The 26,083-nt window shown below is 40.1% G+C and overlaps 1 protein-coding gene across 16 annotated transcripts in view; it reads right to left on the reverse strand.

The window, feature by feature from the left end:
• ZMIZ1 (zinc finger MIZ-type containing 1) overlaps positions 1-26,083 on the reverse strand; it is a 344,474-nt gene that overhangs the window by 9,074 nt on the left and 309,317 nt on the right. For 13 of the 16 annotated variants that reach the window (XM_068689469.1, XM_068689458.1, XM_068689461.1 and 10 more), the window contains 12 exons: positions 24,706-24,904; positions 23,449-23,739; positions 21,063-21,245; positions 18,570-18,744; positions 17,097-17,283; positions 13,542-13,752; positions 12,224-12,329; positions 11,501-11,661; positions 11,114-11,181; positions 9,077-9,145; positions 8,283-8,530; positions 5,240-5,403 (listed from right to left, as the gene is read on the reverse strand). In XM_068689469.1, the coding sequence (XP_068545570.1) occupies positions 5,240-5,403; positions 8,283-8,530; positions 9,077-9,145; positions 11,114-11,181; positions 11,501-11,661; positions 12,224-12,329; positions 13,542-13,752; positions 17,097-17,283; positions 18,570-18,744; positions 21,063-21,245; positions 23,449-23,739; positions 24,706-24,904 (2,062 nt within the window). The remainder of the gene's footprint in view (positions 1-5,239; positions 5,404-8,282; positions 8,531-9,076; positions 9,146-11,113; positions 11,182-11,500; positions 11,662-12,223; positions 12,330-13,541; positions 13,753-17,096; positions 17,284-18,569; positions 18,745-21,062; positions 21,246-23,448; positions 23,740-24,705; positions 24,905-26,083) is intronic. The other 3 variants (XM_068689467.1, XM_068689468.1, XM_068689474.1) reach the window with 3 other exon arrangements.

Genomic DNA, 26,083 nt, shown 5'->3' on the forward strand with positions numbered 1-26,083 from the left:
TTGCCTGACGCTGCTGCCTATTCTTGTTTCGGCTTGTTATAAACATCTGGCAAATGCCAGCCCTTCCCTACTCCTCCTCTCCTTTTTTTTTTTTCCCTCCTTCTTTTCAGAACGCAACATCCCTTATAAGGGCTGCAGATTTTCTTAGCTGATAGTCATGAGTTCTGATGGCTGAAAAGAACAAGTGGGCTCAGTTAGAAAAGCTCTCCAACCACCAGCAGAGCTGCCGGAGGTGGCTGCGTACCTGCTGACATCCTGCCTGACTGAGAAGTACTGTGCATTAGCTTAAACTTAGCACAGACCATATTACATAGTACATTTTTACTTGAAATTCATGTCATGGGTAAGTTTTCTAGCAAAACCTTAATATTTTTTTTATGTTTGCTATGGGGAATATACTACCAAACCGTATACATATTCCAAACCCTATTATGGAAGGATGGTGGAAAAAAAAAATCTTTCTCACATTACAGAGAAGCAACAAAAATGCACAAGCCCAATTTTTCCTTCTGCTGCATGTCACCTTTAATGCTAGGGGACTCTGGGACTTGACCATGGTGCCATGAGAAAGAAGTGTATGAATGCCTCAGAACCCGTTGTCTCATGTTAATTGGGTATATGGAGAAGCAAAAAATGTAAACATTTTTTGAGAAATGCTACATATTGCCACAAAGTGGAGCTGAAACAAAAGAACAGATACATACAACAACAGCATGAAATTCATCCAGCCAAGCCAACAGAAACTAGCAAAATGCTATGTCAGCATTGAACCTTTCATATCACAGTAAACTGCAAGGTTATTTTAACCTCAATCTTCAGTTTTGGAAAGCGAAAGGGAGGTTATTACAAAACTTAATAAAAACGTTCCCACAAAACTTAAAAGAAAAATTCACAGAAACAAGCATTTTTTAAAAAAACATTTCTCCACTCTCATGAAAACTGACATCTGAACATTGATGCACTGGGACACTCATACTCGGCTACATGGAGATCCTTTCCAATAGTTTGGTAGGCGAGTTGATGGAAACGAGCAGGATTCTACATGTAATGTTGTTTTGGGGGCTCTTCCCCAAGTGAGAGCTTAAAATAACTGTTCTCAAGTACTGATGCACCCTCTTCAATCCATTAGGGTCACAGCTGGACTACTTGAAAGGTATTCTGTAACATCATCGTTGTTACCTTATGGGTAAACTTGTGCAAAATCTGCCCACAGACCACAGCTTAACGTAAATAAATCTGCAGCCTAAAAACTTTGCAAAAGTCCGAGCGAAAGTAGACGTTTGTCCAAATGGTATCGTTTCCTTCTTCGTTCATTGAGGACACGTGCAACAGAAAGTGTGCAAATTAAGAAAACTTAATAACAAAAAGTAAAAAGCCATTTAAGACAGTGTTGCTTGAGTGGGAAAGCAGTTTCCAGAAAACAAAATAAAACAGGATCACCTTGAAATGTCTCATAAATGTATCCCCAAATGCACAAGGCAAGAGTCACACTGATATGTTAACAACAATAATTACTTAAATCAAGAGGCATTCATATGTTTTCAGACATATTTAAAAACATAAACAGGTTAGAAATTCTATAAATTACATTTACATAGGTAAACATAAGTATTTAGTTGATAAGGCAGTATCTTGGGCCCTGAGATAACTGTTGGATAAGCAGTAATTGTTAATTACAAGACTGAGGGATATTGCTTTTAAACAGGCGCTGCAGGTTCAAAGTCTGTCTGACAGCATTCTATTCATCCAGGGAGAAAACAAAAAGCTCAGAACCTCAACATTTTTCCATTTGTATTCAGCTAACTAATGGTAAGTTTGCACTGGTACAAAACCACTCTAAATACAACCTGTAGATCTCCAGCTTGTGTCTACAACTCTCCTTGTTTTATTTTAAAAGCACTAACCTACCTTATGAAAGCTGAGTCTAACCAAGTTCCCTTTGCCTACACGGCAAGGAAATTCCGGAGTTGTTTTTTGGAGTGTAAACTGTGGCACTCTTAAAACATTTACAGACTGTAAAAGGAAAGTTTATAGCACACACAACTACATCTTCTGTTTAATAGCACAAAACAACACAACTCTTTATGAGGCTAAGAGTGACCTCTAGGAGTGCTGAGATGTAGAACAATGGGACTTGCAGGCTGAAGAACAATATTCCGTTCATCTTGGAAGAAAATTGATAGTGAAAAAAGATCAGAAGGTTACGTCAATTGTTTATACATCTCTCCATTCCAGAGGTCACAGTTTTACTAACTCTTTAAGCTGAGCTAAATGGCAGAACCACTGAAAGATGCCATCCTGCCCCGCTGCTCTTCTCTGCCACTTTTCCCATACGTTTTTCCTTTGACATCAGATGCATCCTTGCAGATACGCAGTGAACTAAACTGGGGAACGATCGTATATCGAAGTTGATTTCTTTGTTTTCCCCCTGAATTAGTTTTCCATCATGTCAGTAACATGATCCAGGTCATTTCATGGCTGTAGTAACTTCTGTTGGTGTGTGAGAGAGGAAAAGTGAAAACAGAAAGAAGAGGGATGACTTCTTTCCCTAACACCTTAATGTTTATATGAAACTATGGCCTGATCATCCATTGCTCACTCATGTACCACTTCTTACACTGTCTTCAGTAAACAATAAGCTAGAACTAATTCTGAATTCTTGTTTAAAACTTGCTCACAATTTCTGAGAACATAAGAAGTGCAGTTGTGACAGCTGTCTTGCACTAACATAGTGCAAACATTTGTTCTATAGTTCTCAAAGCATTTTACACTGGGTGTTACTTCTAGCTACGTTTCAGATTCTTCTTCTCACAAGAGTGGACTGCTAGTGCTGACAGAAGATAGTTCTGACAATCCAGCCCTTTGTTACCCAGCTCTATCTACCCTGGAGAAACACGTCTGCATTTTCTGGAGTGACCTACAGAGTGTGTCTGGAGTGACCAACTCTTCCTGCTACTATTATATGAGAGCAGGCTACCACATAAATCTTCAGAATGGGAAAATTAGGAACTTTCTCAGCAGCATTCAGCTCGAATCGATTTCAGTTAGAAATAGACCTCTGGTCTAGAAGGACCAGACATCTCCTGACTCGCCTTTTGGACATGAAACAGTCAAAGTGAATAGTAGATGGAAACAAACTATACCTTGTATGTGTAAAAAAGAAAAACAGAAAGCCAGACAAGAGTAGAGACAACATCGTGAAACCTTAATTCAATTACGTAATGTGATTTATAGTTACTTTCATATAGAGGTGTCAGTCTGAAGACATTGAGTTATGCAGTTCAGAAGTATGTTAATGGCATGTGTTTCTCTAAAAGCAGAAATTTTAAAGTGACTTTCCTTGAGTCTGCTACCAACAGTTCATTTTTGAGAGAGAAGAGAGCAAGAAGGAGAAAATAGAAAAAGGAAAGCAGAGACTCTGTAATACTGAAAAAGCTGAGCAGGAGTACTAACTGTCCACAAATGTGGTCTAAAGACTTGCGTGGCCAAATTGGCAAGGTCAGTCTAACTCCCTTGTGCTACTAGACCTGAAAACTGATCCTTACTAGGGAAATTCACCCAGTGACATAAACCAGATGGAGCCTGCCACTTCCCTTTCCCAAACAGCATACCTTGCATATCACGATAGATGAGGGAGAAGTGAGGCAAAGGTTTACTTTAATTGCCAGCTATCAAAAGCAAGTATTAGTTCTGCTACAGACTGGCCCACAGAACCAAAAATCTATTAACATTTGCCCAAATACCCTCTTATAATTCTGCAATATGTATAGCTGTGAGCAGCTTTTAACTTTGCTATTATCTGTAAGGAGTCCAATTTTCAGAAAGCCACAGATTCTTCACTTTCATATTCAACCACTTCAGAAACTTCACCGGGGCAACTACTATAGCAAAGGTAAAGCAGTTACTGATGGAGTGGAGATGTAGGTGTCATGTAATGGGAGGCACAGAAGAATTCCCTTTGGCTTTGATTCAAAGGACAGCAGCTGTGTGCGAGTGGTTCAGGTTGGTAACAGTTATCCTCACTGCTGCACGGTTGGTTCTGATGCAGATAATTCAGACTACTCAATAAACTTGGTATGTGAAATTTGCCAAAGTAAAATTAAATTTACAGCGTGCTTGTTCTGTCCTTTATTAGCCTGTTATGTGGTAAAGTCATTACAGTTTCTGGACTCTTTGCAGACAGTCATCTTCTTAGTTGGGATCACTCCAAGCTATACTAAGAACTCTCTCTCCACTCCCTTCCTATTTCTCACCATCCTCCTTGGAAAACCCACTGCCAGCTAGTGGAGACATTGACTGAGTAGGCTTTTGCTAAGCATCTGCTACCACATTTCCTCATTACATTTTGAAATTGTGCTTTCTAGTACTCACTAAAGACATGGCACAGATGACTTGTCAAGTTAAACATCCTTCCTGTGCAGTATGCTATACAGCCCCTGCCCTGTAACTTAAATGAATATAAAAGGATACACACACACACCACACAGAGTTAAAATAGGTGATTAGCCATGCCTAAGAAGTAAATGCTGGTCGTAGCTTTTCTATCACCTAGTTGGTGCAGTACTACATTTTCTGGACATAAAGTTCTGTATATAACCCTTAGTGCATTGAGCAAGCTGTTTTTCTAACACATTTCTGCCTCTCCAACTGAGACCTGAGGAACTTCAATTTTTTTACATCTCTTACATTGATATACCCTCAGACCAGTGGCAGCATCCCTCCTTGAAATCTACAGGTTTGTCCTATTCCCAAAAGCCTAAAGGTGCTTTTCATTCTACTTGTGTAGATTTCTCTTTCAGTATACTTTGATGCAAATTTTGCCCTCAGGGACAAAGCCAGGGAAGATACTGTCCCTACTTTGAAGTCAGTGAATGTCTTACAAGCTGTCTGCTGAGGATGGATATTCACAGACTCTGCTGGCCCAGGGAATGAACGCTAGTCTTTTTAGGTGTCAGAGCAAAGCACAATGATTAACACAAGCACACTGAGCCAGGTTGTCTCTTTCAGGTAAACAAGCTTAAACAACAGTTCAAAAAACCTCAAGAATGTCTCTCCACAAACCTGAAAAGGCCAAAACTTAAAAATGGCATCTCTGACAGCATTTCTCAGGGCTATTCTATTTCAAGAACTGCCAAAGCTAGGAATCCCCAAAGAAGTAAGAGCAGATCACAAGCAAAGTCCTGAGGATTGCTCCTTACTCCCACAAAGAACGGTCTACGTCTTCAGCGCCATTACTTACAGATTCCTGCATGGGGTGACTCAGAGGTTTGTCGAGAGCTGCCATACTGCTGGGCATGTCTGGGGGATGTGACAGCTGGGGCCCATGCATGAAGTCGTTCATAGATGTTCCACCAGGATTCCCGTGCGGAAAATCAAAGTTACCATGACCTTGGTAACTGTTGCCTAGAAGAGAAACAGATATGATATGTATGATTTTTTTTTTTCCTGACACTGACTTTTCAGAGTCTCTTGTAAAAGCTGTGCAGTGCCACATCCTCCTTGCATAGCATGGGGAAACAGATGCTGAACGTGGTGGCAATGTTGCATTCCCCATTCCAAGAGGCAGCTGGAGAAATAGGGAGGAAAAAAAATGTCATTTGACTTTCAAATACTGGCTACCGCTAAGAGTATTAGGATTCACTGTAGCAGTTCACGTTCGTTTTAAAACTCATTGAAAACTGCTGACACTTTGAACAACTGTTCAGTCACTGCTTAAGCAAGACAAAAAGTCAAAGGAATATTAAACTCTATGGAATATTTGCATCTGGAAGTATCACAGTGAAACTGTGACTCACTGCCCAAGCACAAATTATATATAGGACACCTGTGTTATTTTTATCTACGTTTCTATGCCCTCAGTAGGACTGTAGTATTGCTTCGGTTTCTGATGAAGCTAACTGACAGAGCAGTATCAGAAAGTTGCCACAGTACCAGTTCATAGCACAGCATCTCTTTTACCTCCTCTTCTTCAGTATAAACTGCCAATTTCCATTAAGATAATGCAGAAGAGGCCTTCTTGTCTAACTGAGATTTTTGAGGTAATACTGCTTCCTTCACAAGAAACCTAGTAAAATTCACTTGACTCTCTGGAAATACATCATCAATTTTTCCATTCTGGAAACATATCTATTCTCATTTTCAGAGTTACAAATTGCCTCACTGTATTTAGTGTTTCAGCCTGTGGATATGCATTTTTGTAATGAAAATTAGTGAATTTTTGAAATCTACCTAACTTTGGACAGAAATTATGTTCTCCGAAGCACCAAAATCCCACATCAACTCAGTCAAAATGATCTGGATTTAACTCTGACACATTTACCATTTAGCAAAAAGCCTGGGGCCTTCTGCTGATCTTCACAACAAATATTGTATGGCCATTACCAGAACATTTTGATCACTTCCACCTCAGCCCTGTGAGTGTCACCTTAATTCTTAAGTAAGCATGTATCAGAGTACAGGGAATTTAGTCTCCATATTCTTTTCTGTTCTGATCCTTCTGTTAACACTTCCGCCTGAGATACTGACTCTGGTGGTTTATTTGCTACAAAGAACAAAACTGAACTAAAGCCATGAAGCTATTTCATGTAAGTGACCAAACCGGACGATGCTGAACTCTGAAATAACAGAATAGCTTTACAGCTTGCACGGAGAGCCTGAGGTTTCTCAGCTGAAGTACAGCAGCTTTGAATGCTCGAGTCAAGAACGGAGTTCAACAAATTCAAGTAGCTGCATCACTGGCTCTTCAGCACAGCTTCATAAGCAGAAGTTTAATCTCACAGGAATAGAAGTCATTAGCCATGTAAGAGTATTTCTCAGAGAAGTCGGGACTTTGATCTGTCATGTAAATACCGCAGAGCCTTACTAATTCTCTTTTTGTTAATCTGCAAACTGGATAAGTCTCACAGAACGTAACTGCTCTTGCCTTGCTTCTCAGGAAAAATTAATAGCAGGGAGCTGGCATAAGGTCTTGTATTACCAAGTACTTGCTATATTTACAAATTATATACTTCAGTACACTTACTGACATAACCAAATAAACAAACATAAACCACAGCAGTAATAACACTATTATTTTTTGTAGAGTACTGTTAATCAGAGGACATTACCTAATTCTAAACACTAAGTTTCACCACACGTACCGATGGAGAATGAAACTACGAGGTAGTGTACCCAAGGATTTACAGGACCTACAGGGGATGGGAGCGAAATAACAGTCTAGGCAGCAATTGCTAAACAAACACTACAACCCAGTTTACTTGACTACTGTGTCCATTTCCGAGTAAAAGAGCTAGAGAGATGATGAAGAAAGATGGTCTGTTCTCATGCTCTGACTGCATTTCACTCCTACTTAAATACAGAAAAAAATGTGATTCAGTGCTCTTGGCTTTGTTATAGTAATCATTCATCTGTTTGAAAACCTGAAAAGTTTTATCATCTGTCATCAGTTTTGCAGTCATTGGAGCAAATTAACCATATTTTGCATGCAAGCGACATTTTTCTTCAGATGCCTGCAAAAAGCACATATATCACCTTGTAATCAATTTGGGGATTCTGATGGTGTGAACAGTTGGTCTTTTCTCAGAGCTGAACTGAGTCATATCATATTACATGCAAAAGGAACAGTCTCTGGTTTCATATTTTCAGAATTGTCACTAATTTAGTTACTCACAGTATACCAGTCATTTAAGAAGTATTTCCACTGCTTGGATTTAGTTCCATGTTTCTCAAGCTGGCAACACTGGATACAGGATCTCAGAAGTCATTTTCTAATGCCAAGGTGCTTGCAAAGCAGTTATAAGTTCTTAAAAAATCACCCGCTTTCTGGGCAGCCTATGATATGTTAACCATCTGGCCACACGTTAAACTTGGTGGACCAAGTGGCAGGATTAATGAGTCAGGTTCGCTGCTTTGTAACTAATGTAGCATCAGAAGCCTTCCCTTGAATAGAGGGACAGAAGGAAAACGGACAGAAAAGACAAAGAGAGGTGCATACTGTGGCAAGCCATGAATACATAAGGGAACATACAGTGTCCATTGATTCAGGGAGCACCACATGGCAACAAATTCAACAATCACCGATTTCCTTACTAGAACACATTTTCCTCTAACCAGATGAATCTTAAATGAAAGGTTTAATGCAGAATTTCAGAACAGCAGCCATATACATTTTACTTCCCTTATGAATCTTCGTGAGAAGATGCAGAGGCATAGCCGGATGACAACGATGACTGAACCATGACTTCTACAGTGACAACTTGGGTGCACAAGGACGTAAAACTAACCTTGGTTACCATATTCAGTGGAGTTGTTGCCTCCTGGAGGAGGTGGGAGGGATGGGTAAGGTGACGGCCCAGGACCCAAAGCTGCAATCATCTCCATCACATTCGGCATGATCATCTGGCTTGGACTCATGGTCTTAAATCTTTTTGAGGGAATACCATCTGGATCATCTTTGATGTGAATATCTGACTTTATAGGGACTGGCCTCCAACTGCAAGTTGGATCAATGGTAACTTCTTCAAACTCTGAGCTGCAAAACAATGTGAGAATTCTATCACGTTAATTGCTCTTTTTTTTTTTCCTGCTATCATTTCTGTTGAAATTTTCATAAGGAACTGCATGGTAATAATTGTTCTGAAATGCTCTCATGTATACAACCCCATGATCTTTCACTCCTCAATGTGTGCTGCAAGCAAGTTTTAGAAAAGACAACTCTGAGAGCATATGCCTGTTTTCATCCACACAATGAAATCCAAGCATATAACTGGTCTACTCTATGTGAATCAGAGGGACTACTTCTAAATACAAGAAAACATTTAATCCTCCATTCTCAGTCTTCCCTCTGCTTCACTGATGAGGCTGTCACCAAGAGAAGACCCAAAGAAGATCTATTAAGTAGAAGAAAACTGACTCACTCTATCATTAGCTATACTCACTGATATTGCTGGCTCCACCAAGGAGCCATGAAACTGAACACTCAAGTTGAATCACTAAGATCTACTTTGGCATGACTGTCTCAGCATTCATTAACATATCTCCTAATTACTTAGTCTTGGATATCAGAAAGTTCACTTACTTTTGTATAGCATTCAGAATACCCCACATGTACTGGTCAACCTCCAAGCCCTCCAGCAGAGCAGTTTTACTAGGAAAGAAAAAAAAAAGAAAACAACCATGCCTCCGTATTAGAATATCTCTGCATGTGTTGGAAAGAAGGATGGAAGAAGGATAGGTTAGTGATGAAATCAGCAGACTGGGATCCACCAACTTACTATCTTTAACACATAATTAATAATGACATCGGACAAACAGTTTCAGTTTTACATCTGCCTTATCAGGATAACAGATTTTAACACCAAATATATGAGAGAAGGATACCTGCATTTCTATGTATCCACAAACTCTTTGCATCTTTTAAATTGTTGTTTTTATTGAATTGTATTTCAGATTTATAGTCGTTTCAAACACAGCAAATCTCTCCTGTGATCATCACCTCAAACTACTATTTTTTCAAATTGCATCTTTGCTGTTTTTTTGAGCTACACTGTAATATGTCTTCAAAATAAGTACATAGTATAGCTGTTTTACTTAACACCAGCACAGATGGGGACAGAACAAAACCAAATGAGAAATGATTTAGTTATGCAGGCACTAAGATCTGAATGCAGATGCTCATACATACAGGTGCTCAGACTTAGAGGAACAGGATGAACATTTTGACTTGAATCTGCTAATATGTAAATTAAGAAGCAACCAGTATCTTTAATATATTCTACTCTAATTTTTAGCCAAACTTAGAACACTGAAAAGGTTCAGGTAGTTCAGAGAAAGCATCTGCACCTTAGGATAGCTATGAATCACAGACGTTACTTGAAAAAAGCTCATCTCAAGCCTGTGATGTTCTCAGAAGCAGATAAAATGGACAATCCCCACTTCTGTATATAGCTAACATTAGCTGACACAACAGGGATTCAACTGGAGACTTGCAGAGATGCTTGCAAGTTGCTACAGCTACAGCTGCTTTAGCTAAAGAGCACTGGCTCCTCAGCTGAGGCTGTAACAAACTTGTAACCCTGTGGACTGTAGGTTACAGACACTGAACAGGCTTGCAGACACTCTGTGAGTCTTTCTGCTCACTTAAATGTAAGGATGAGCCATCTGTGAACACTTCAAAGCATTTTTTTTTCTGTTTCTTCTGCAGTACAGTAGCTCTCTGGTCAAAACGTAAGGCTGAAGGTATGCCAAGGTATCCCTCTTTTCCTTTAGGCAGTTACTTCAAACTTTTGTATTCCCAGCTTCTTGGAAATATTTTACCTTCTTAAAATCAGCCTTATTGTGAAGTAGAATCCTTCCTGCTTTCTGCCCTCACCTTAATTTACACTTGACATTGACCTTGGAGAATTCGACTTCATTTCCTACCTACGTACTGGAAAATGATGCAGTCTCCAAAATTCCCATTCTCCTTGAACACAGCTATTCACTGCATACCTATGTGACTCAAAGAACACTACCTAAGACAGTTATCTGGCATCCTTACACCATCAGGCTCAGCTGAATGCTGACCTTTTTAATATTTACGTATTTGAAGTTCAGTAATTTGGGCATTACAACATGAAAATTATACAAAACTAACTCCAGAATAGGCTACCTATCCTTTTATTATGGCATGTTGCAATCTCCTCATTGCTTATGCTTCATAATCTACAGGAAGACCAATTCCCAGTTCGTTAGTTTAATGTAGATATCTGCCTTATCACTGCAAATATTTGAGCTTTCTTTGAACTCTACACAATACAATGATAGCCTGATGAGAGCTGGCAGAGTATGTATTTTGAGATGTGAGAATATGTATGATGTGAGATATGTATGTGAGAAGATATACTGTTAACTGTTTCAGAATTTCAAAAAAAAATAAATCCAGGATGTTCCCTCAATTCATGCAATATCACTACAATTCTCTTGGGACTTAAGGTAAATGTAATAAGTCTTTCTCTTCCCAGCACTTCCATTTTCTCCCTTCCAAATCCATTATCTTTCCTTCATAACCTTAAATATGATCTGAATTTGGTCAAATCATCTACACCTGCATTTCATGTAGGATGGTTGCACTTACTTGCATACTGGACACCTCCAAGTTCCTCTTTCGCAGTTCAGTTGCAAGTAAGATTCCAGATCAAAGCACTACGTATCAGAAAGAAACAAAGAAAATAACAACAAAAAAGAGGAAATAAGGGGAAAATACTGTATTAACTGATTCAGTCAGACAAAAGTACAACTGCCATAAAGAACCCTACTAGAACTAAACCCTAAACCAAGTAACTTACTTTCTCCCTCTACACTAAGCATATATATTTGGTTATTTATGTTGATAGTCAAAAAAAAGAAAAAAAAACACAAAAAAACAAACCCATTTCATTAAGCTCTCTCTCTTACAACAACCAAGCAAAAGGTAACAACATGTGGCTGAAAGAATACTGCCAGGTCACTGGCATCTACTCACTTGTACATGCTTGCAATCATGACCCCTTGCTGGGAGCTGAATCCGCCGGAATGTGATCGGACACTTCAGAGACACTTTAATAGCAGTTTGCTCTACTCCATCTTCCCCGTTTAGTGTCGCATTACCAGAGGATGCTGCTACACTACTGAAGTTCCTCTTTACTGTTTAGGAAGAAGGTATGCATATGTGTGAGAAAATACACATGTACTTTAAATTCTAATGTAGAAATCTTGCAGACCAACACTTCAATCTTTAAAGGACACTTTAATGGACAATTCATTCACGTAAGTCTATTTTGTGTCATTTAGAATGCTATCCTTTACAGCAAACCATCACACACACGTGTTTCAGCTGTATCTTCAACTATAAGAAGTGCCACGCAAGCACTTAAAGCAGCCCAAAATGGATAAAGAAGGATCTTTCCGTGCAAGGATTTTGAGTCAGTGAGAAACAAATATGGGGTGAAAAACAGACATTCTCCTGGGATGGAAGTGCTGTCATTAGGGATTAAACCTGTTTTTTGGAACTTCGTTACCCCCGCCCAAACAGCCCTCAACATTTTGCTATACCAAGGATTTCATCTACGCATGTGGCATTCTGGAAATTCTTGACAAGTGCAGCTAAAAGTTTTCAACAAGCAAGCAAATCTGGTGCAGAAATAGCTTATCACAATTGAACGTAGGATTCTGGAAAGTCATCACCCACACAAAAACCAAAACTCACTCTTAGTGATACAATGTTCTGCTGGGAGGAGGCGTTTCTTTAGTAGACCTTGAAGCACGGAGCGAACTGATGGCCGGTGTACTAACTGCAACACGAACAAGTGTGACTGAAAGAGAATGAATTTTGTTACCACAAGAACCAAACACATATGCTACATATACTGCTGAATAGAGTTGCACTGCTCCCTTGGACGCATAGCTTCATAAGAATCTAATGCATAAATATGAAAGCTGGTGCTGCTCTGCTGAGTGCATACATACCCTTAGGGATACACTGAGCGCTACACAGTATTTTGTTCTTTGCTCCCAGAGTGCACATTCCTATGTAACAGCTTAAAAAAAAAAAGTAAAGATATTCTGCATTTTCTTGTTAATATTCAGAATAAAGTGGGCTGATGTATTTCATCGCTGACATCAAGACTTATTCTTAAACCTGATTCTGGATTCTTTGACGAAGTCTACCCTACCTGCCCTTCAACTCTGTCAGAAGTTGCACAATTTGCTACCGATGTATTGGAACTCACTGCATCTTCTTCCCCAACAGAGTCCTAAGAGCTTATTGTGGATTCACAGGATGCTGCCCCTGCTCTTAGACAATAGATAAATGGTACTATGTGGAGAAACATCAATGTGAAGTAAAGCAAAATGGGTGAAAGCCTTCTTGTCAAAGTGCCTCACTCTGTGACCTTGGGAGAGGTAGAAGCTTGCTTTCTTGTCAGTGACAACAGAACAGTTAACAGCTCAGACTGTAATGTGTGCAACAATCCGCGTTAAAAATATAGGACTTGCCCCCGAGAGCATCTACACCACAGAAAAGGAGAAAAAGGAAAGCTGCATGATCTACACTGAACCATGGGATACAAGTTTTTAACCTTAATGTCTTTATGAAAAGTCATCACCACCACCAGTGATGATGGGGTTGATGTTATCATGTCAAACCAATCGCAGTTTGATACCGCAAGTAAATGAAATAAGTACTGGAAAACAGTCCACGCTACCACAGTCTGCTTCCATATTAAAATCCTTCAACCACTGTGTTACACACTGAATAGCTAGAAGATCAAACTCCCATTCTCCCCTAGTCCCCAAGTCCTTACAAATATATCAGAAGGACAGCACTATATTCTGCAATAATTCTGCAGCAAAAAATTCAGTATTAGTACTCTGCCTGTGTCAACACCATTAAACAAGCACCTTATCAGAAAAATCCATGGGAAGAAAATGAGAGGAAGGCTTTTTCAGCTAAGGCAACATTTGCAAACTGCACTAAAAAGCAAAGTCAGCATCAGCAGCTGCAGCCGCAAGCTCAATGTACTTACACAACAACATGCTGTGACTGTAATTTGAATCGTGTTTCTTCCTGGCTGGCAGACATGCTTTAGGTGCAGAGGTTTATGAGATGTCTTGTTGTCACCACGTTCGATGGTAAGTGGGGTTGCATTAACGCTGACCTGGACTGAAGCTGGCCAGTTTGTGTTCATTTGTCTGTCTTCATGGTGATAGCACTTGAACTGTAATTCCAAGTCAGACCTGTACAACAACCAATAAATCTTTCTTTTAACTTTTCTTTCACTTTGCAGAAGGAGGTCTTTTTGATGCTACGAACATTTTTTCATGATGAGTCAGCCTATTTTTCTCAAATTACTGCCAATAAAGGATATAACATACTTTCTTCATAAAAGCCCTTAAGAGAAGCAGGTCATGATGAATTAAGGATGCAAGCATACTACAAAGATGCTAGTATTGTACACTTCTAAAGGACTTTCCAGGTGAACATCTCAAACCACTTTGCAAAAACAGACTGCGGGAACAATCCTGCTGAAAGAAAAACATCAACATCGGACAGGTCTTTCCTGCGTGTTACAGTTAAGAACACCAAAGTGATGTGCTGCAGTAGGATGTGCAGGACGGTTGTGGATCCTTTGCTATTTGAGAGTATTTAAAAGACGTTTTGCACAAATGCTTGTCAGACATAATAGAGATATAGGTAATCCTGCCTTGGAAGAGGTAAATCAACTAAGATAAAATGACCCCTGCTTCTCACTGCCTGTGTTTCTGTGATTCCAAATTAACACAGCTGTGGATTAAATCTACCCAATTTAGAGCTTCTTTCAGAGCATGACTCCCTCCCACCTCTCTAATAATAAATTCCACACACTATTCAGCTCCTCAAAATTAGTTTTCTAACACCTCCAAAAAAGGGAGAGGCTGAGACAAAGTTAATCAAAATTAAGTGAGTACAGACTATGACTTCACAGTTTCACACACGAATGTTAGCGCTGTGTCAGAAATGAGTAATTTGAAGATCTTTAAAAGAACATGAAGAACTGAACTGAAATGCTGGGATTCTGCTGTTCAAGACAGCTGAAATGTTCTGCCCAATGTTTATCTGTTATGCTTGAAAACTTAGGTGCTTTTTTCTTCATCTTGCCTGAAGGAAGACATCTTTGTAAGACCCATGAGGAAAAGATCATGCAGGAGATCATCACTTTAACTTCAATTTTCCTTTTCCAGAAATAGAAATTTCATTTCTGACTTAACATAGTCTTTTCTACATTTCAAAACATCAAGACTTAGTACGGGACAAAAGCATGTTTTTTTAATAAAGAAAAGTATAGAATACAAATCACCTGACCTTTCAAAATAATCCATCTAAATCAAGTGTTCCCATTTACCCCTCCCCCCCCAATATTTTACTACCAAGTTTTGAAAGCTCTCTCTGCACGATCTACTAGAGATTCTCACCTTAAGAGAACATGCAACAATCAAACAAACCCAGAGGAAATCAGACGCAGCACCTATAATTTAAAAAACAATCCAAATTTGTCCATTCCTGACAGCTCTGGCCAGGTCTTCTGAAAGCCTCAGAGTGGGGACAGAGACTCACGTTCCTAGCATGCAGCCCCACAGTGGGACATTGTTAATAACTGAGCGGTGCTAAGACTGAGCCAGCTTCAAGGCAACATTTTTCTTGCCTTCAATCTTCTGCTTCTCATAACCATGAAGAGTTCCCAATGGGAAGAAAAATAGTTGCACTGCTATTAATTATGGGTGTACACGTGAGAGGTTTTACCAAATATTTTAACTGGCAGAAAAATATTCAGACCTGGCTCGATTCCATCATTCTCTATAAAAACAAAATCCATCCACACATGTGACTAATTCATTTTTTTGGAGTCCATCCAGCCCTGAGGTAAATTTGAAATGACTTCATTACAGGACCATCCATTCTCCCCACTATTAACAAGCCTTTCAAAACAGCAGACCTGTGCACGGTTTACCTATGAGTCTTCATTAAAATAAGTTTAAATAAGGGCTATGTGTTTGGTGAGCTAGGGAAGAAAGAAAGAACAGATATTAAGAAACAGCCTCATGCCTCAGTGCAGCGCTATAAATCTACTGAATGAGCCAGCACAATCCCCAGTAGTGATTACTTATTAATAAGAACTGGCAAATAACTGCCAAAACTCCCTCTGCTTCTAGTACTCCACGATAATGAAATGCAAGTAAGCAATAACTGACCTCAAAGTTAGGTGTTAATTATTGGATGTGGTCTGTCTGAAATCTCTCTCATTTCTAACCCCCAGGCTACGTCAGGTTAGGAGAGCATTGCGGCAGCAAATGACTCCCGTATCCTGCATCCAGCCTCAGCTTTAGAGCCAGAGTCTGTCCCAGGGGCAGAGAACCCAGCTCACCTCTCTGCCACCCCTGCCCACCATGTGCTCTCCACACCATAAAAACAGAAGTCTCAAATGAATACCAGTGAATAGGAAAAACAGCCTTAAACGGAAAAAAGCTGAAGCTACCAGTTATCATTCCCATTAAGGCCAGGGGGCATTTGATCTAGGCTCAGGAAGAAACTGAAAGCAAGGCAGCCATAATGGAGAACGTGCTGAAGATGCAGTGTTTTACCACCTCAGCAGCTACACCTGTAAAACAACCTCTATACAAGATAATGAGAAACGAATCAAGCTCCACAATGCACAGAAACAGGTTCAAGTTATTTCATAAGAAAACAGGATAACACCCAAAGGCTTTCTGAGAAAAAGAGAATGAGACACAGTTATTCAGAAGTATTTGAAAACATGCAAAAAAAAATGTTCTGATGGTAAGTTGATCTAAAGTCATTCCATAAGTATGATGGAAGCAGAACATATCCTGGAATCACTTATGCAAATCTAAATTAAATATAGTAAAGTAACACCTAGGAAAACTATTCCTCTGTGCTGGAAAGTAGTAGTACTTGCTGTAACTGAAAAACAGAAGACTTTGCACATGAAAAGCTATGCCCCAAATATTTCTGACCCATCCTTACTTGTGGAGTCATAAGAGAGGGGGAATGTAGGAAGTTAGATTTAAGCACTTGTCTTTCTAACTGATTTTACCAAACCTCTAAATCAGATCCTTCTTTAGTGTGTTATTTTTCATTATCAGACGCTCAACCATGTAATTTCAGCAGAAACTAACAGCCTTGCGTAGCTACTCCTGCAGCCAACATTTCACAGGCCACAAGGCACCTAAGGACTTCAGAGTCTCCTCCATCAAAGTTTGTACTGGTGTTGGTCATGGACATCCCACACTCGTTCTAACCAGAGCAGAAATGATGCTGACAACTGACTTTTCAGCCACTGTGTGCTATCCATGTACTATCAGTAAGGGGACACAATATGCATCAGAAAACATTTTAGTACGTGTTGTCTCTGTGAAGCAACGGGTTAGTTTATCTGCGAGTTTTTACAAAGAATTTTTCCCAGCTAGACCATGATTTTTCAAATGAAATTAATGGTAATTTCATCTGGCCTGAATTAAGTCCATCTGGCCTGCCATTTCTCCATCGCTGGTGCTAGACTTCCTCACAAGACGACTGAGCTTACCTCCACATCAGCGTTTGATGAACAGTTGGCCGTAAGTGAAAGACATGGTTACTGACTGCCAGGTTGTGTTCCAGCCGGAAGGGCTCCAACACAACACCATCTCTCACGGGAAATGTCAGACGGAGCTCATCATTGTGGTTGGCTGGGATCGAAGAGGGAGAGAAAGCGTGAACTTTCCCTTTAGCATCTGCAGTGCAATAATAATGTGTATATTTATACAGAATAGTAACAAATGGCACAGTGATCTGCTACTGGGTTTAACTTAGCAGGTTCATACACACACAAAAGAAAATCACAAGTAGCTAAAAGATCTAACAGATACAAGTGAAAGGCTCCAGCTGATAAGCATGACAAACCCAAGTCTTATGTTCTCCCACACTTAACATCAGGACCCTAGCATTCCGGACAGAAACATAATCCAAACGTGGCAAGGACTTGCGCTTTTTATTACTAGATAGGATCAGTGTCCAGCCTTAGTCTGTTAGTGGAAGACTGACAACAAATCTCTTGATTATGGCCAACTGTAATAACATTTAGTTATTTCTCCTGCTTTGAGCTGAGAATAACATTATTCAATTAGTTTCAGTTGAACCTTTCCAAAGACCCAAGATACTCGCACGCAATTACTGTCTGACCTCGTATCACAAGGTTTTGTGGTAACTCACAGCTAAACTGTGCAGACCAAACATCTTTAAATGCTATGTTCTTGCCTGAACAATACTGCAGGCCAACTTCTTCAACTTCATTGTTCAGTTATCCTCAAGTGCAAACACTGCCTGCAAAGTGCTAATTCAGCAGAAGTCCTTTTATAGGAAACAAAAATTCTCCAATTCCCTAGTATATGCTATCTCCTACTGTTCATCAGTTGCTTCAAAACATCAAACATCTTGTGCTAGTATACGGCCGGAGAGATCTTGTTATTCCTTCCCTGTTCCCAGCCAAATGAAGCTGTGAGGTTGAATGGCTTTGAACGGAACATATATCAATTTTTGGCATACTACTGAATATTCTTAAGAAGCCTGTATGGATCACAACAGAGACACTGCCATAAATATTCACATCGTATGCCATTCTGCTGTAATGTTCAATGAATGACTTTGCCCTTGAACAAAATATACAACAATAAAAGTTCATACAATCAACAAGTCTACCAAGCACACAACCCAACTCAAAATTAAGTGTTTTATCCTCAGGAAGTGTATCAAAGGAATACTTCAGGAGTAACATCCTTACAAGTCTAACTGTAAAGAACTTTTCAGACACTCTACATTAGCAGGGGACAGCAATCTTTCCTTTTCCTGTCCACCCACTCTAGTGAGCCTGCACTGTGCAGCTGGGCCATGCCACCTATTAAAACATAGCAATCTGGGCTGCTCCCAGAGCAGCAATCAGACCTTTGTCCAGACTGAAATGTATATGGCAGAGAATGGAGTGACAATAAAGGACTGTGGGAGTGTTCTGCTTGCTACTCACTTGGAGGTGGTGGTAAAGCATTGATATTTGGCTTAATGTCAGGTGGGAATGGTGGTTTGACATCCTGGTTAGGTGACAGGTATGGAGGAATATTGCTCCCTGGAGTCATAGGTGGCGTGGGGTTTCCTGGAACAGGTGAATGAGGGTAATTTGCCACAGGTACAGGCCTTGATGGCTAGAAAATAAATAACATCACATTGTTATAGCAGTCTGAAACAAGAATAATAAGCTTTGTGAACTGCGCTGCTATCAAACACCAAGGACTACAAACAAGGTAGGGAGGCCCCTCTGTCTCCGGAAGGATGAGAAACCGCAGGACGTCCCACGAGGCCTTCAGGGAAGAAGCAGACTAGAAGAGCAAAGCAGGAACTGAAACCAGCAGACCAGCCAGTTTAGTTCTGGCAATGACTAGATATAAGCAAGGCTGCTAAGAGGCTTAACACGTTCCACTGAATGCTCTCTTTCCAAAACCAACTGCTTCAGTCTCTCCACACCACTCCAGCCCATCCAGCCCTTTACATCTACTTGGCTTTCTCCCAAAACAGCCCTGCTGCACAAAAGCCTACATGAAAAACAAAACCCAAGGACACACTATTAGACTGTCTGTGACCCTTTAACTTCTATCTGTCCTTTTCTTCCCCACCCCTGTCCAACTTGGAATGAAAGCTCTGGAGCTCAGGGGACATTTTTTATTCTCAGTACCTACAACTGACACTCTGTTCTCAGTTTGCTGCTAAGTAAGGCAAGCTAACAGAAAACAGATTGTTAATTATAAATCGTAGTTTTAATATTAAAACCCCATTGGTTTTGTTTCTTGTAATTAAGGAGAAGGCTAGAGGTAACAGAATAAACCAGTAACAATCACGCGAAGGATGATGACACTAAACAAAACTGCAACTGCTTGGCACCCCCTTTTAATAAGTTTGCGTACCATAAGCGCACACACACAAAAGCGTCATAAGATGAAAATCTTTACAGGCAGCCAAAATATCAGGACCTCAAATCTGATGCTATATCTAAATGTGGTGCTGCTAGCCTACGGTACTGTGAAGTGCCCCAAAAGAGAGCTGCATTCTGGAAGGCATTCTAGAAGGCAATTCTTAGGCATTTACATTTTCAATCTATTTTCTCTGCTTTTTTCTTTAACACACAGTTACTGTCTCCACAATCATTATGGTCCAGAGATTGAGATCCTGTCTATGGTAAGGTGGAACTTCTCCTAGCCAGGATAATCTCCCTTCTTGACAAGGTCTCTTATTATCAAACTGCTTCCAGAACAGTCTATATTTGAATACAAAATAGGTGTGCATTGAAAAGACCACAAATCCCCTGTTAGAACTATTCCATAAACAAAAATCTTCTAACTCAAATAAAATAAAGTGAAATGTATTTAAAAAAAATCTGTCACTTAAAAACTTCAGAGGAATCTGGTGCTGCTATTTTAACATAAGTGACTGCATTGGAACTACTGTTGTTGAGGATCCTTACCGTGTTCTTCCTGACAGTGTACTGCAAAAGCCACCATCATGCAACGAGCTTTCCTGAGGGTGTTGCAGTGGACAGCTTGGTAGCATGTAGGACAGATGCTCTATAGTAAAGGTGTTTTTTTTTTTTTTTTTTTTTGGGGGGGGGGGGGAGGGTGTCTTATTTCAATGGTGTGTTTTCTGAGTGAAGCACACCAGAACAATTCCAATTCAAGACCAATGTGCAACTTTCAACCTTCAAAATCAGAAGGTAGTCCAGAGACTTTAACAGATAAAGTTTTAGGAGCAGGTCAGACCATCCATGGTCCACCCAGTTTTTATATATTCACTGGAGTACCTGTGTGCAAAAGACCCCTTTTGTGTGCACTTCAAAGACATCAAACCTCAGAAGGCCCTCAGTACAGACTCAACTTGGATGATCAGAAGTGCCCAAGATAATTCCATAAAAATGTTTTATACAACATTTGAACAGTTCTACTTCTTCAAACAAGCACCACAGAGAAAAAAAAATGGAGAAAACAGAAGGGAGAAGTGGGAGAAAAAGTCACGCAAGCTTCAGTTCAAAGATGAATTCTACAGCTGGAACAGCTTTTAATTTGGGGCTGGTTTGATCCAACAGTGACCGCTGTAGGTCTGAAATTGGGCATCTGCAATGTGGAACTTGTTTATTACAAATTTCCAAAGTTGTATTTTTATGGTATGCCATGAATAGGTGAAAATATTACAGCTGTATCCCATTATGCACTTATTTTTACATGATGTATTTAAAGTGGAACCAAAAGCCTCTAATGAGCCGCAGTAACATTCAGTTTTCTTTATGAACCGCTCTGAAGTTGCGATTCAACTTGGCTAATTAACTTGATCCTGTGATATCCCGAACATGAGTATAAGCACTGTGCTTTTTTCTACCTTTCATTTAATTACGCAAAAGCAGTAGCCAAGAAGTCAGGAGTATGACTTAATCCATAAACATGTACCAGAATGCAAATGATAATCTAAGAATTCTTACCTTGTAATACTGCCCCATGTTGACTGTTGGAGGAGGGTACTGCCCTGTGTTTTGCTGGCTTGGCATCCTCTGTCCAGGATAGTTGGGAGACGTAAGGGGTCTTGGAGGGTTGGGAGTGGGATACTGACCAGGCTGGTTTGGAAACTGGCTATTTGGTCCATACTGCTGGTTTCCATAATTCGGCTGTTTTATAACAGAGATGAAAGAAAACGATCTGTTTCATGCAAGCAATTGTCGTGATTTTTTGTATATAAACAGTAGTGGAATCAAAACCAAATCAAACCTCCAGGTGAATACTCCTCACTCAGTGTCACTCATGCTTAAGCCAGGGCCCTGATGGTCATAGGTGAATACTCACTCAGAAGTGTGAAAGTCCCATTAACTAAAGTGGGATAAGATTAGCCATATACATTTTTCCTTGCACCTTAACACAGACACACAAACACACACACACACCCTTACAGTGTTGCCAAATCTCTGCAACCTTCTGTCTAAGCTACTTCTATGGCTCAAAGGGCATTGTGTGTGGGGAAAAACAAACAAACAAAAAACCCACAACAAAATCAGAATTGTAAACATATGCAACGTTCACAATATCTCTGTGTTTTTGTGAGCACTACCAGCACCATACTTGTGTCACTTGTTCCAGATGGAGAATAGAAGCACAGAGAAGAAATAACATAAAAAGATGATAATCCTGGAACAGGCAAAGAGTAGATTTGTGGTCAGTCCATGTGTTACTGCTCAACACAGCTGCTATCCTTGCCCTGAGCTGCAGTCCTTAGCTGTACCCGAGACTAAACACAAGTTAACTAGTTGTAAACACCTTGCTAGCTCTAGCTAGCTGTCCTGCACTTCTGGAATCAAAACTGGAACTTTAAAGGTAGCAAAGTGTCAATTTGAAAATTAACTTATTAATAAGGAGTCTCCATAAATGAAGTTTTCAAATACCCATATGCAAACAGCATCTACAGAATTTGCGCACTGCCAGACAAGCAGGAATGCCACACTTAGGGCTCTGTTCACTATTAACTCATTGGGAAAATGAATGTATTCACTTATGATGACAAACCTGGTTCCGAAGCAGGAAACCAGGATTTGTATCTTCCTGAAAACACAAAATCTAAAGATAAAAATTATGTGTACAAGCCACATCGTATTTTTTTTTAATTGCACAGTAAGTGGCAACATTTGCCGAGTCAAATACCTTCCCAGAGAAGTAATTTCTCTAAAAGCGTATCCTTTTTTTTTCAGATTTTTTAAAAACAGTTTCTTGAATATTTAAATGTAACTCAAGAAGAAATGTTTGCTATATTTTGTGCACGGTACTCTTCACTGTATGTTTTCTATAAACTCTTAGTACTGTTATTATAGTCAGAGTAATATAGTAATATTCAAAGCTCTACAACTGAGTTATAGCTACTGCTATTGCCTCAGTTTAATACATAATTTCACCAGGAAATTATCTCTGAAGCTAGTAACTGGTGGCTAGATTTGTAAAGACATTTAGGTGTACATAGATGCTGAGAGGCAATTGATGGAATTCTCAGAAGCATCTACTTCCTAATTCACACCAATTTAAATAGTAAAATGAATTTCTTCATTTTAAAATCCAAAAGCTAATCTGTCTGTATTTTTAATTTCCTTCATTCCTTTAAAATTTTGACCCTAATTGCCTTGCCCAAAGTCACAATACAAGTCAACGGCCAGGTAATTTTGTACACAAAGCCACTCAGATCTCACATAACAGCATGGAAACTTAGACAGAAATACCACACTCCAAATAAACTTAGGTAAGTGCTGACACAGAGGGACTTGAGCTCAGCAAGATTTATATTCATCCCAGCGCCCATGAAAATCAAACCTCAAGAAGTTTGGAAGGCAAGTATTCTTCAAAATAAATGTTAATATTATGGGTGTTCATACAACATACTCCCTGTATTTCCTTATAACAATAAAACTACCCAAGAAAAAATGCAAATGACACATGTATTGGACTCAAATAAGTATTTCACCTTCAACATCTCTTTTAAATTGTCAAGTTAAATAAATCCACCCCTGTGAAGGAATTATTCTTAGGGTCTATGAATTCACCATCTAGCTCGAGAACAAAAAAGCGACATTTTGAGGGCTCCGCTGGTTTGGGGCCTTTCATGGTTTTAATGACTGTCACCTTGACTAACATAGCTAGAACCAACCTGAATACAGTAGAAGCTAAAAAGCAAGAGCTGCTGCCACTTGTACTTTAAAAGAAGCATTCCTACCAAATTTGGAACAGATACACAGCTATTGTTGAGGGAGGTACACCACGCATTGCTCAGCACATAGCAACTTTCAGCCAAAACAATACTCAACACTAAATAAAGCAAGTTAGAGAATTTCGTACCTCTCCTGGGTACGGCCTCTTTATGCCCTGTATAGGCAAAGACTGAGGGCGTGGGCCTGGGTAGGCTTGCTGAGGCATCCTTTGCCCATGGGTGCTGAAGGGACTCATTCCAGGAGGCCTCGGCTGGTTCATGCCCATGGGCGGCCCGCTCATGCTGGAAGGCGTCATTCCTGCACCCATGCTTGCTGGGTTCATGTTGCCTGGCATCGAAGCAGGGCCACGAGGACCAGGCTGGTTCATAAACTGGTTGTTGTAAGCCTGAGTTGGACCCATCTGGAAAGAGGAACAAACCTTCAACGGAAGAAGAAGAAAAAAAAAAAAGAATAAAATGCGACATGCATTTAAAATGGGAGGAGGGAGCTGAACATGCTTTTGGGGGGAGGGAAGAAAGGGATGTGTTATGTCGCATTTTTCTTCAATGTTCTCCAACTTTTGATGGGTGGTGATGTTATTTATAATAAAAATTTAGTTGGAATTGTGGAAGGCATAAGAGACAGGGACAGACTTATGTCTACAATGAGCCATTAAATAGTCTACATTTGCTACTCCATTACCATTAGACAACAGGCTAGGAAGTTGGCTGCGTACATAGAGCACCATGCTACAATTTCTAAGGTGCTACCCTTTGTTGTATCATCTGGCATATGGGCCCATATACTTCAAAGCTCTGGGAGGTTTGCAAAGGAGAAAACCTGCAGCAACTGAACCCTTGTTTACTTGAAGAAAAAATTATTACAGCAAATCATGACATGCTGGAGGCAGTGGATCACCAGAAATGCATGTCTCACCGCTGTTCTCACAGACAGCTTTATTAAAAAGCAAATTTCTTTTCTATTGTTTCCTCATTTGAAGGGAAAAAACAAACAATTGACTGCAGTTGGCAAAATAAGCAATTACCCAAGTAGTACAAAACCTATTCCCAGACTCTGATACATTTCACCAGGTACTCTAGCTTAGAGGTTCACAGGGCTGGCAAAGGCAGCAATAATACATCATATCAGATGAAGCCGTAACTTTGGGTAACCTTTGTGTTTTTTAAAGGACAATCTAAAAACCACAAAATTTATTGGAGGGGAAAAAATGGGGTTCTTTGACTCATAACAACATACACACATTCCAGAAGTTTCTCATAAGCATTTATAACCATGCCCATGCAAAAATACAGGGTTGGCACCCTAATAAACAAGGGAAGGCAGCCCAATCCCCTGTAATGGTCCAAATCAGGCAGGTACAAAGACGTAAGGGTTACGCTCTTACCGGTCCATACTGGTTCATATCCTTATTCTGCGTTTCCTGAAGGGCTGCCACAGTGGCTGTAGCTGTAGCTGTTGCTGTAGCAGCTGCAGCAGCAACTGCAGCAGCGGCGGCAGCAGCAGCTGGCTGGGTGAAATCAGCTGGCGGCCTCGTGTGTGGTGGGATCCCCATGCCCGCGGGGGTATTTGGGCCTCCAGGGTAACTGACCGGGAAGAAAGGAAAGAAAGAAAGAAAGAAAGAAACAGAGAATTAAGACATGCCTAGTGGGTTTTGTTTTGAACTTTGGTGTGTTCCTCATCCAAACTGTTCCAAAACCACGTATCAATTTCCAGCTTGCTCACATGCCACAGTGTTAGGGCTGCCACCAGGACTGCAAGGCACCACCTCCAGCTGTTTCATGAGCACTGAACTGCTTTGCAGCTCTGAAACTCCCCGAGAAGTTGAACCAAAGTCCAGAAAGTTAACGCAAGCTTCATTTCCCAATAATTTAGGGGCAGACTGCACAGCAACATGAACAGACTGCTGCCTCCACACCACTGCATTCATCTGCCCCAATGGTGAATTATACCAAGTTTTCCCTATGTAAAAACACTACTCCCTCAACCTCAGCAAAATAGCCAGGAGAAAACCAGCATAATCGACTCTTCTGGATCCTATATAGGGAATTTTGTAGTTCCTACCCAGCTCTTCTACTGATTGTAAGATAAATGAAGCTAAACCCCATCTTTCCCACTCCAAGACCTCAACTATCTTTATAAATGCAGGTCACTGTTACTGTGCCCATTTTAGAGAAGTTAATACACAGGTACAGAAACTTTATGGCTTGTCCAAGGTTACTCGGTAGATCGGTGGCAGAGATGAAAGGAGAGATAAAGTCCCCCGAGTTCTAGGCTTATATTCTTCACACTAGACTGACTATGTTAACAACCTTATCAGCAGGCTTTGCAGAGGGGCCATAAATAGTGGTTTCAGTTAAGTGGACTTACCACCCTTGTTTACAAAGGACAGACACAGAAAGTCAACATGTAACAAAGCCCAGGCTATTAGTTTTGGCCTATTGTGCAAATGCAGCATTTGCTTCTCCAGAATAAAAACACAGTTAGATCATCTCTCTTAACAAAAATCTCCACCCCCTATTTTTTTCAAATTCCAAGTCTTTGGGCAGAAATACCCCATCCATAGGAATCTACTGTTGCTTACTACTCAAGTTTATTCCTGGATACAAGTCTTTAAATTATACCATCAATACTTTTCACATCCTGGCCTTATTAAATGTTAATCATTCCTAAGCCTGTGGTCTATTTAACAATCTCTCTTAATTAAAACTTTATTTTGGGGGGTTATTAGAGCTAATTGATTGACCTAAGCCATTTCCATTTAC

This window comes from Anas acuta, chromosome 7, assembly GCF_963932015.1.
Source record: "Anas acuta chromosome 7, bAnaAcu1.1, whole genome shotgun sequence".
In the NCBI taxonomy this organism is placed as follows: Eukaryota; Metazoa; Chordata; class Aves; order Anseriformes; family Anatidae; genus Anas; species Anas acuta.